The sequence below is a fragment of the Castanea sativa genome, chromosome 11 (assembly GCF_040712315.1).
Source record: "Castanea sativa cultivar Marrone di Chiusa Pesio chromosome 11, ASM4071231v1".
In the NCBI taxonomy this organism is placed as follows: domain Eukaryota; kingdom Viridiplantae; phylum Streptophyta; class Magnoliopsida; order Fagales; family Fagaceae; genus Castanea; species Castanea sativa.
Window position 1 is genome coordinate 4,678,174 of NC_134023.1, and position 12,225 is coordinate 4,690,398.

At 37.4% G+C, this 12,225-nt stretch overlaps 1 protein-coding gene and 1 pseudogene across 1 annotated transcript; one reads left to right on the top strand and one right to left on the bottom strand.

The window, feature by feature from the left end:
- Positions 1-1,050: 1,050 nt before the first annotated feature.
- Positions 1,051-2,242, bottom strand: LOC142615931 (serine/threonine-protein phosphatase 7 long form homolog). Its single transcript, XM_075788839.1, has 4 exons — positions 1,710-2,242; positions 1,536-1,619; positions 1,347-1,434; positions 1,051-1,209 (listed from the first exon to the last, which is right to left on the bottom strand). Exons 1-4 carry the CDS (start codon positions 2,240-2,242, stop codon positions 1,051-1,053), a joined length of 864 nt encoding a protein of 287 aa, XP_075644954.1.
- A 1,058-nt stretch (positions 2,243-3,300) lies between these two features.
- On the top strand, positions 3,301-11,209 carry LOC142615932 (cyclic nucleotide-gated ion channel 1-like; annotated as a pseudogene).
- The last annotated feature ends 1,016 nt before the right edge of the window (positions 11,210-12,225 follow it).

The following is a 12,225-nucleotide window of genomic DNA, read 5'->3' on the forward strand; positions in this document are numbered from 1 at the left end:
GGGGGTTATACACTACCATGTCAAGAGACACTAACTCCAATGGAAGCTGACGGATCTAGTTATCAACAAGAATGTATTCAATCTCTAGGGGGAGAAGACGAAGACGAAGATGATGTTGATCATGGTAGAGATGAGTATGAAGAGATGATTGGGAGAGATGACTTTCATGAGAATACTATAAACTATGAAAATGTTAACAATGTCCGTCATAATGTCGTGGATGATCATGATGATAATGCTATAGAGTTTCAAGATGATATAGGCGATGGTGATCATGCTACAATCCCTACATATGAAGCTCATGGCCCGTCATTCCATGCAAATACTTAGGATAATATAGTTGATCTTTCAAATGTTGAGATAACATTTTCATCAAGTTGGGTGCGGGGAATGAATTTTAGCAGAGGGTTGATTTTCCCTAATAAAGAGGCGGTGAAACAGGCATTAATAGTTTACTCTCTGGACAACAACAAGAATTATATAACGGAGTGGTCCAATCGGCAAAGATTGTGTGTGAGGTGCGCAAATGAGTCATGTGCATGGAAAGTCCGAGCATTCTCGCAACCGAAGCTTAATGGATTATGGGTTGTCCAAGTATTCGGCGGTCCTCACACTTGTCCATCAGTTGGGGTGAACAAAGATGGCAGAATGATGGATTCGAACTTATATTTTTAAGATTCTTCACTGAACCAGTTGAGGACAGCCAGTTGGGTTGCAAGCTATCATTATATCATCGGCATTATTAAGTACAACACATACATAATGTCAAACACAACATGCAAAACAAAATAAAATTATGCACATTACCAAAATGTCCATCTTAGCGCTAGCGCGGTCGATATACAGTCGAGTGATCCTATGATACCACACCATATATGGATGATGACGTGACATCACCTCCTCCATCCTAGGTGCATTACAAACGTACTCGTCACGATCATTCTACTTCTGAATATGGACTGCATGTTCCACCGACCAATTTTTCTCTACCTTGCCCCTCGCATCTATTTTGTGCAAATCACGATTGGTATTAGCATTTGTGGGTTGTTCCTACTTTAGCCCAAACTGTCGTAGGACACGATCGAGTAGATGGATCTCTACAAGCCAGAAACATATAAGTGAAACGGTCAACCTCCAAGCATTACTTCTCTCAATGTGAAAACTAGGAGGAAGGTGGCTCAAGTCATTTCCATATGGCTCCCACTTAACCTACAAAAGCTACCAAGTAAAGCAACCACATTCAGATAATTTCTCATAATTTGCATAACAAGTACCACAATAGTTGGCAATGAAAAACGTTTTGAAGGACATAAGATGTTATGGACAGATAAATACAAGTATTATACCTGGTCGGGCTGTGTCGTGGCAATTTGATTGCGATATGCGGAAAGCACGTGCATGGGAGCATTCTTTGTACACATCGCCCTTGCCCACCTACAAGTAGGTAACATCGCATGGTCATTAGCATTAGCCATTTACATATAAAAATGTGGCATAATACATGATAACACACTAATTATGCAATATATACTTACTTCATAGCAAGAGGAATTGGTGGTAGTGGTGGACCATAAACACCATTGGGTTGGGGCACCATTTGTGAGGACATATGTGGGAACCTGACATATATCCACAATTGGACCAAAATCAATGGTCCACCAATCTACTTTGCCTTCTTGTCAGTTGCATTGCATAGCTGTCTATACAACCATGATAAGGCTGCACTACCCCAACTATATTTGCGTGGATTACGAAGGTTCTGCATGAACTCTAACCACTTGAGATGGACCCTATCTCCTGACTTGTCAAGAAGTACCATATTCCCTAGTAGGGCTAGTATATAGCAGCGAGCATACTGATGAACTTGAATCTCATTGGCATCCGAAGGCAGTGGTTGTCTGATTCTTTCGACAAGTGCAGGTATCAGAATCCTTTGACCTTTTAGCACAGTTTGAGGGCCATTTGGAATTTGAATTCTAAGCATTTCAGCACACACGTCTTCCCAAGTTCTTTTAGTGGGCCCAACCATTGCCTCACCCTCAATGGGCAACCCCATGATAACTTCCACATCTTGCAATGTGATCGTCATCTCACCATGTGGTAGGTGAAATCTGTGGGTCTCTGGGCGCCATCGCTCTACAAATGCAGTGATTAGTGCATGGTCAAGCTGTATGGATGGGACCAACTGCAGACCCTCTAGACCAAGCAACCTCACAATGGCAAGGACATGATCATCTACCATAGGATCTCGAAATTTCAATTCTTCATGGCGACTTCAACAATCCAGTGTGCCAGGAGGATCCTGCAAATATTACAACAATAGATAAAAATCTTATGCAAATATTTAGTATTTATGGCTAATTAGAGTTGTGACATGAATGCATAGTACAAGAAAACTCATGCAATTACCTGTTCCCTAGGGTTCCACAGTAACTCAGATTGATGTTTAATTTGTTCCGTCAATACACTACGATCAATGGGTCCAGGATCTATCGTCATGCTGCAAAACGTTTGTGTCATATCAGCTATAAATAATAGGTTTGTGTAATGTGCAATATTGGTTAGTGACATTGAATAGAGAGAGACTTACACCATATCTAGTTTGTTATGGAGATAGGTATTGTTTCCAACAATCTTTAGTTTGTTATTAGTTTAGTAGGATTTATGAAAAATTTTCAAATCCCCCCCTCCTCACAAAAAAATTAGCTAGGGAAAGATATTAATCAAGGGAAACAATACAAATGACTTGGCTTGAACTACCACATTCGTCTGCCCACCATCTCAAAAATTGAATTATTCCTAACATATTTCAATCAACCATTAGCACATATGAAACAACTAACATTTTTCTTTTTTTTGATAAGTAATAAGAAACAACTAACATTCAAGAGCACTATCTACAAAAATTAACTAAGATACTATTAAACTCATAGAAAAGCAATCATGATTTGGGCAGATTATATTGGTGGAAGAGGGAGAAAGAAATAATTAGAAGATTCAGAGGCATAACAAGAACAAATAAAAACTAAACCCAAATCTCCAAATCACTAAACCTAAAAACCAAATCAAAACCCATTTCAACCAATAAATAAAGAGAAACAAATCACATTAGAGAGAGAGAGAGAGAGAGAGAGAGAGAGAGAGAACGAACCTGCTGGTTGATGATGGACGGAGAAAACGGCGTAGGAAGAGAGAGACACCGGAGAGAGAGAGAGAGAGAGAAGACTGAAGCTTAGGTAAAATCGATAATACCATATTCAGATTGCTGTTGTTACCCCATGAAATTTTTTTTTAACCACAATGGAAGTCGAGTACACTATACTCAACTTTTAATGGAAGTCGAGTATGTTATACTCGATTTTTAGTAGTTCTACGTGACTTTTTCCTCTCTTTTTTAATCCACGTCAGAACTATTTCTTAGTAGGAAGTCGAGTTTGGTATAATCGACTTCCAAAAAAAGTCCAACTAACGAATTAAGTTTGAACGCATGTGATCCTCCTAAACTTTTTCCCTTATTGTACTGTTTGGCAAATTTTGCCAATTTCAACCATATATTTCATTTTGCTTCCTGTTTTGTTGTAGCTATACCAGTTAAAAGAAATAATGAAAACAAATTTCTCTAGGGAGAATCGCCACTTGGAGAGTTTATAGTCATCCATGTATTGCAACTATTGATTCTAGTGGAGTTTTTCTAGCGGGTGGTCAGGAGAGAGGTTTTTATGCCCGGGGCTTGGGTTCTCCTCTTCCATAACACTTTATGGTGGTATGTGTGGTTTGCTTGCTTTTCTCTATATTTCCTTCACCTTTCTATATTGCCATGTTTGTGTAGTGTAGTTAGTTTGGAAATTTGCTAAGCCATTTAACTTGGACTATATTGATTAGTTTAGTGTTAAAATCAACTTAGTTGTAAAACTTTGTGTTAAGAGTTCTAAATATTGAGCTAGGGATAATATAGCATATTTCAAACCACTTTATTAAGAACCTTGTAACATAGTGATATGATCTAATCTCTTTTACTAGGAGAACTAGGAAAACTCTCCTTCCCCATTTTTGTAACCATCAAATTAAAAAAAGCATAACTCTGTTTTTTTCTCAGCTCTCTTGGCCAAAACCTTCAAACAAGCACTGCTATTGGGGAAAGAATCTTTGCGGTCTTCATATCTACCTTTGGGTTGATTTTTTTCTCATTCCTTATTGGGAATATGCAGGTAACTCTCTGATTTTCATTAATTCTCTTTGCCACCTAATGTTTTAGCATTAGCATTATGAGATGATTACGTAAATCAAACTCTTATTTCTACATAAGCATAATATACAGCCCATCTCAAGTAGAGATGTAAACAAGCTGACCAAGCCACCCTGAGTATTAAAAGTTAAAAGTTCAAACTCGTTCATTTTGTTTATTTTGAACATGAATATGGGCCGAGCTCAAGTTTATTACTAAACAAGATTATATGTTTCAAATTTGATTCATTTTCTTAATGAACAAGCTCGAATTTATTCATGAGTTACTTGATTTGCTTTATTATTATTACTTTTTCACCATTATGTAGTAAAACCATGACCAAAAATTTTACCCCTTAGCAAATTCATGAAATTTCACTATGGATGGATTGTTAATTATCAACAAACTACAAATAATAATTTAATATCTTAAGTAATTATTTGCAAACTTACAATAATGTCTTTAATAAATTAAATTCTATTGTACTATACTTTAAAATTTATATTATGCAACCACCGTACATCTTTGGTGCGATGGACACTCCACAATGGGGTGTGGGGGGCAAGGGCCGGAGTTCAAGTCTCTAAGAGATCCAATCCAATAAACTGTTTCAATTTTTCTGTGATCTATTTATTTTCTATTTATTCTTAAAGATCTGCAGTTCTATTCTCTGCCAATTGCCTTATATTCAATAGAAACATGATGTCGGATCTGTTCTCACTAATTCTATCCACTCTTGTGACTAGAAACTTTTTCACAGACCCCTCATAGTCCTAAGATCCGATTAACTAAAGTGTGATATTATGAATCTTTTGCTGGGCAATCCACATCAATGAGAATAGATGAAATGACTGGTACAGAACGGTGGATGTCCTACCGTAAACTCCCTCATCATTTAAGGGCACGATTTAGACAATACCTGTTAGAAGTTAAACTTGTTTGTAATTAATCCTTCATAAATAAGTGAGTTTCATAAGTTAATGTAGTGGGAAGTTTATTGAAGTTATGTGTGAGATTTATGAATGTAAGAGTTAGAAAATAAATGTAGTGAGATTTAAAGGTTGGATGGTGTACTATATAAACTCATTCATCCGTCAAATTCTATGCAAGAGTTGAGAAATACAAAACCTTAAAGAGTTCTAACTCTTTCCTCTCCACTCTCTCTCTCTCTTTATTTAATTTGTGAGTGTGAGTCTCTTCTACACACTAAGTAGTGTGTGGATATTTGTGAAAGTAACTGAGGAAAGGCCCATCAATATTTTGTTTTATTTCCAACAAAGTGGTATCACAGCCAATCGGTTCGTGGTGAGAATGGCTATTGCTAATGGGATGGTGTCATTCCAATTTCCTCGACTTACCAAACAAAACTTTGAAAATTGGAGTATCCGAATGAAGGCGTTGCTTGGATCCCAAGATGCGTGGGAGATTGTAGAGAAAGGTTATGTGGAGTCACAAGATGAAGAATCTTTAACCCCAAACCAAAAGGAAGCCTTGCAAAAAGCTCGAAAGAAAGATCAACAAGCACTTACGTTGATTTATCAAGGCTTGGATGAAACTATGTTCGAGAAAGTTGCAAATGCAACTTCATCCAAGCAAGCATGGGAGATTCTTAAAAACTCTCTAACGGGAGTTGATAAAGTGAAGAAAGTTCGCCTTCAAACATTGAGAGGCGAGTTTGAAGGTTTGCACATGAAAGAATCTGAATCTATTTCAGATTATTTTTCAAGGGTGTTGGCAATTGTAAATCAATTGAAGAGATATGGTGAGAACTTGGATGATGTCCGTGTAGTAGAAAAAATTCTACGGTCATTAACTTCAAAGTTTGACTATATTGTTGTAGCAATTGAGGAATCAAAAGACTTAGAGTCAGTGACCATTGACCAACTCATGGGATCATTACAAGGCCATGAAGAAAGGCTCAATAAGAAGAAGCAAGAGCCTTTGGAGCAAGTCCTACAAGCAAAGCTCACCTTGAATGAGAAAGGTTGGCGTGAAAGTAGCCAAAGAGGCCGAGGACATGGACGTGGTAGAGGGAGAGGATCTAGAGGAAGAAATGGTCAAAACTCTCCTAATTATGAAGAGAGGGGTCAAAGTTCAAAATCCACAAGAGATCATGGAAGAGGAAGTTTCTCAAGACCATATAAAAGAAGGTATGATAAGTCTAATATCAAATGTTATAATTGTCAAAAGTATGGGCATTATGCTTCTGAATGTAAAAATGCCACTAACACTATTGAGGAGAAAGCTAACTATGTTGAAGATAAGAATGAAGAAGTGGAGCCGACTTTGTTGTTGGCATACAAAGGAGAAGGCAAAGAAGAAAATGGTGCGTGGTATCTTGACTCTGGTGCTAGCAACCATATGTGTGGGAATAAAAGGATGTTTATGGAGATTGATGAATCGGTAGTCGGGAGTGTTACCTTTGGTGACTCATCCAAAGTTTCAGTGAAGGGTATAGGTAAAATTCTTATCCGTTTAAAGAATGGAGATCATCAATTTATTTCTGATGTATATTATGTGCCAAGCATGAAAACTAATATTTTGAGCTTAGGACAACTTCTTGAGAAAGACTATGATATCCAGTTGAAAGATCGTAGTTGCTTAATAAGGGATCATCGAAATAATGTGATAGCTAATGTGCCTATGACAAGAAATAGAATGTTCTTGTTAAATATTCAAACTGATGCTATTAGATGTCTGAAGGCTTCTTTTAAAGATTCTTCTTGGCTTTGGCATCTAAGATTTGGGCATTTAAACTTTGGAGGACTACAGTTGTTGACAAAGATGAAGATGGTGAGAGGATTGCCTTCCATTGAGCATCCTAACTAGCTTTGTGAAGGATGTCTCCTTGGCAAGCAATCAAGGAAAAGCTTTCCAAAAGAAGCTAGTACAAGATCAACCAAGCCATTGCAACTTGTTCATACTGATGTGTGTGGACCTATCAAGCCATCATCACTTGGTAAAAGTAACTACTTTATTCTCTTTATTGATGATTTTAGTAGAAAAACATGGGTTTATTTTTTGAAGCAGAAATCTGAAGCATTTGGTGCATTTAAAAAATTTAAGGCATTTGTAGAAAAGCAGAGTGGTCATGAAATTAAGGCCTTAAGATCTGATAGAGGAGGCGAATTCACATCAAATGAATTCAAAGAATTTTGTGAAGCAAATGGGATTTGCCGCCCTCTAACAGTTCCAAGGTCACCACAACAGAATGGTGTAGCAGAAAGAAAGAATCGCTCAATTCTTAATATGGCCAGAAGCATTTTAAAGAGCAAGAAAATGCCTAAAGAATTTTGGGCTGAAGCTATAGATTGTGCAATCTATTTGTCCAATCGTTGCCCCATAAGAAGTGTACAAGGAAAAACCCCACAACAAGCTTGGAGTATGAAGAAGCCTACAGTTTCTCATTTTCGTGTGTTTGGGAGCATTGCATATGCACATGTACCAGATCAAGAGAGATCCAAGCTAGATGATAAAAGCAAGAAGTATGTGTTCATTGGCTATGATCCAAGCTCTAAGGGCTATAAGCTCTATAATCCGAGTACTGGAAAAGTCATTGTTAGTCGAGATGTGGAATTCGATGAAGAAGGCACATGGGATTGGAGTACCCAAGAAGAGGAGAAGTATGATTTCTTTCCTCTATCTGAAGAGGAAGATCAAGGGAATGAAGTTCAGGAAGAGCCTACCACTCCACCTCCATCACCAGCAGCATCATCTCCCATTCATGAAAGTCCATCATCATCATCTTTACTAGAAGGAAGTTCTAGTGAAAGACCAAGAAAAATGAGAAATATCCAGGATCTTTATGATTCAACAGAGATTACTGATGATGTAACACTTTTTTGTCTGTTTGCTGATTGTGAACCTACAGGATTTGAAGAAGCAGTGCGAGACAAAAAATGGAGAAATGCTATGGATGAAGAGATAAAGGCAATAAAGAAGAATGATACATGGGAGCTTGCAACTCTTCCAACTGGAAAGAAGACAATTGGTGTAAAATGGTTGTACAAGTTGAAAAAGAATGCAAAAGGAGAGGTAGAGAGATACAAAGCAAGATTGGTGGTGAAAGGGTATAGTCAACAGCAAGGTGTTGATTATGATGAGGTATTTGCCTCAGTTGCTCGTTTGGAAACTATACGATTGCTAATTTCTTTAGCAGCTCAGAATCAATGGAGAATTTTTCAAATGGATGTAAAATCCGCATTTTTGAATGGCTACCTTGAGGAAGAACTTTATGTTGAGCAGCCTATAGGCTATGTTGTAGAGGGGCAGGAAGATAAAGTTTTGAAGTTAAAGAAAGCTCTATATGGCCTAAAACAGGCACCAAGAGCTTGGAATAGTAGAATTGACAAATACTTCCAGGTTAATGGGTTTTCTAAATGCTCACATGAACATGCGCTTTATTATAAGGTGCATACAAATGGAGATATCTTAATTATTTGTCTATATGTAGATGATTTGATTTTTACAGGCAACAATCCAAGTATGTTTGAAGACTTCAAGAAAGCAATGACTAAGGAGTTTGAAATGACAGATATTGGACTTATGGCCTATTATCTTGGCATTGAAGTGAAGCAAATGGAGGATGGGATTTTTATTTCCCAAGAAGGTTATGTGAAGGATATTCTCGAGAAGTTTGAGATGTTAAATTCCAATCCAGTTAGCACCCCTGTAGAATGTGGAGTGAAGTTGTCAAAGCATGTTGATGAAGAGAAGGTTAATCCAACATTCTTCAAAAGTTTGATCGGAAGTCTGAGGTATCTAACATGTACAAGACCAGACATTCTTTTTGGCGTTGGACTAGTTAGTCGTTACATAGAAGCACCGAAGATGACTCATTTGAAGACTGCCAAGAGAATTCTTCGCTATTTAAAAGGTACACTGGATTATGGACTGTTGTATTCACCCTCTAAAGATTTTAAACTTGTTGGCTACAGTGATAGTGATTGGGCCGGAGATACGGATGATAGAAAGAGTACTACTGGTTTTGTATTCTATATGGGTAATACTGCATTTACATGGACGTCCAAAAAGCAGCCTATCGTGACACTTTCCACTTGTGAAGCTGAGTACGTTGTTGCTACCTCCAGTGTTTGTCATGCAAAGTGGCTTAGAAGTTTATTGAAAGAGTTTGAAATGTTTCAAGAAGAAGCTACGAAGATATTTGTGGACAATAAGCCTGCACTAGCTCTTGCAAAGAATCCAGTCTTTCATGACCGAAGCAAGCACATCGACACAATGTATCATTTTATTCGAGAATGTATTGCAAGAAAAGAAGTTCATCTTGAGTTCGTGAAGTCACATGATCAGGTTGCAGATATACTCACTAAACCACTCAAGTATGACACATTCAACAAGCTGCGAGCCTTACTTGGAGTAATCAAGAAAACAAGTTTACGGGGGGATGTTAGAAGTTAAACTTGTTTGTAATTAATCCTTCATAAATAAGTGAGTTTCATAAGTTAATGTAGTGGGAAGTTTATTGAAGTTATGTGTGAGATTTATGAATGTAAGAGTTAGAAAATAAATGTAGTGAGAGTTAAAGGTTGGATGGTGTACTATATAAACTCATTCATCCGTCAAATTCTATGCAAGAGTTGAGAAATACAAAACCTTAAAGAGTTCTAACTCTTCCCTCTCCACTCTCTCTCTCTCTTTATTTAATTTGTGAGTGTGAGTCTCTTCTACACACTAAGTAGTGTGTGGATATTTGTGAGAGTAACTGAGGAAAGGCCCATCAATATTTTGTTTTATTTCCAACAATACCAACAGTACAAATGGAATTTATCCAGAGGTGTTGAGGAAGAGAATCTACTTAATAGCCTTCCTATGGACCTCAGAAGGGATATAAAGCGTCATTTTTGTTTGTATCTTCTCAAGGGAGTGAGTGTTTTTCTCTGATTTTTTTTTTCCATACATCTTTTTGTCCAACTTCTAGCTATTGTGTTCATCAAGTCAACTTTATCTTTTAGGTGCCAATGTTTGAAAAAATGGATAGTCAACTGTTTCACGAACTTTGTGATCGTCTCAAACCAGTTCTTCACACAGAGAAGAGCTGCATTATCCTTGAGGGGGATCCAGTGGATGAGATGCTCTTTATCATGCAAGGAAACCTGACCATTATCACTACTAATGCTGGAGAAAAAGGTAACGCTGGTGATTTGAAGGCCGGTGACTTCTGTCGAGAAGAACTTTTTGCATGGGCCTTGAATCCTCGCTCCTCTACCAGTCTTCCCATTTCAACAAGAACAGTAATAGCTCAGACAGATGTTGAAGCCTATGCGCTAAGCACGCTGATTTGGAGTTTGTGGCCTCTCAGTTTCGGCGTATTCATAGCAAGCAGTTCCAGCATATTTTCAGGCAAGTCTTTAAGCTTAGCTTATCAACATTTTGGATGATTATTATCAACATTCTCCAAACAAAGTGAGGCTATGTACAAAAAGATGCGGCCATCAATTCTTCGTATAATTTTAAATCGAAATACCACAGTTATCCCATCAAAATCTACAATGCCCGTTGCATTGGATTTCTAAACAAAAAATTTAAAAAAGAATATGATATCTTTTCCTTGGTTTGTGATACTCTTTCATTATTAGAATTGAATATTCATAGTGACTTTGAAGAAAAATTACATTAGAACTCTGATTACCTTGGAATGATCCCCATGTGTAATTGTGCAATGATGACTTCCAGGTTCTACTCCTTACAATGGAAGACGTGGGCAGCTAGTGACATCCGAGCAGCTTGGCACAGGTACCATGAGAGAAAGACATGGCAGCTCGTCGCATCCAAGCAGCTTGGCACAGGTACCATGAGAGAAAGCTTTATAAGTCTTTGCATGAAGCAGACGACGGGTTGCAAGATGGTGTGGCAGACGAAGCAGGGACCTCAAAGGTTGGACACAATGGTGAAGGCAAAGCACCAAAAAGGTTGCTACTACTGCCACAGAAGCCTGATGAACCCAATTTCATTGGTGAAGATTAATAGAAGTATGGTGTTTCAAGTGATTATTATGTAAGTTTTGTTTTAATAAACAAGGTTCACATGCAATAGGTTTACGTGTATAGCATATGTAACATGTACTAAGCAATTAAACTTCAGACATCATAATTTAGAACTACTGTTTCTTTCACTGTGTGTCACTGAGAAGCTTCAAACACATACATGAGGAATGTCTTTGTGATAAGCTTTTCTCGTATAATTCCTTCTTCAACCAAAGCAAGGAAGACATTTTCATGCCACTATGTGCCTAGCTCCTATTAAATACAACATTATTTAGTGGTGCAAGTCAAAAAGGAATAAAATAAAATTTTATTTTTAAACACAGTCCACTCACAGAACAAGTAGCAAATTAACATTAATTGATCTCATAAACCATGCTTACAAAATAAATATGATTTCTGGATGATATAAGTTTTGGAATATGTAGAAAATAAATGAGAAGCAAGAACCAAATCAAGTAGTGCAGCCACAGACTCAGGAGTGTGATTGTTAATTCTTTGGCGAAATTGGTGCGAGTGCGATGAAACACGAAGTCAGTGTGACTTGAGACTCAAATTTAAAGGAAATCGGCAAAAACGATTCGTATCGGGCTAGATAGGCAATCTAAGAGATGGGTTAATGGGTTCAGTCCCAAATGTGGAGGCCCAATTGCAATTTTCGATTTTTATTATACCCAAAATAATGGAAATTGGATTTAGCTCTAACTGTGATGACTCTTGCTTTTTTTTTTTTTTTTTTGATAATTTGATAGTTTCCCATGAGAGGATTTGAGATCAAGATATTTCTATTGAAAATAGCAGAAAGTATCAAACTCATTATTAAACTTGGAAAAATGGGGGTTTGATAATTTGAATATGGCGGAAAAGTTTAACTTTGAGGGTTTAACTTATCTCCGGTACTTTTTTAAAATAAATTTCTTTTTGTTTTAATGAGAGATGCGATGGTTACTCCACAAGTATAAGTACTTGTGGGGTGTGGGGGGTAAGGGTTGGAGTTCA

Coding starts and splice junctions, on each gene's coding strand:
- LOC142615931 (XM_075788839.1), bottom strand. CDS start 2,242: ATGGTAGATGATCATGTCCTTGCCATTGTGAGGTTGCTTGGTCTAGAG. Junction 1,620..1,709: donor GGTAGTGCAGCCTTATCATG/GTTGTATAGACA, acceptor GATATATGTCAG/GTTCCCACATATGTCCTCAC. Junction 1,435..1,535: donor CCAATTCCTCTTGCTATGAA/GTAAGTATATAT, acceptor ACCTACTTGTAG/GTGGGCAAGGGCGATGTGTA.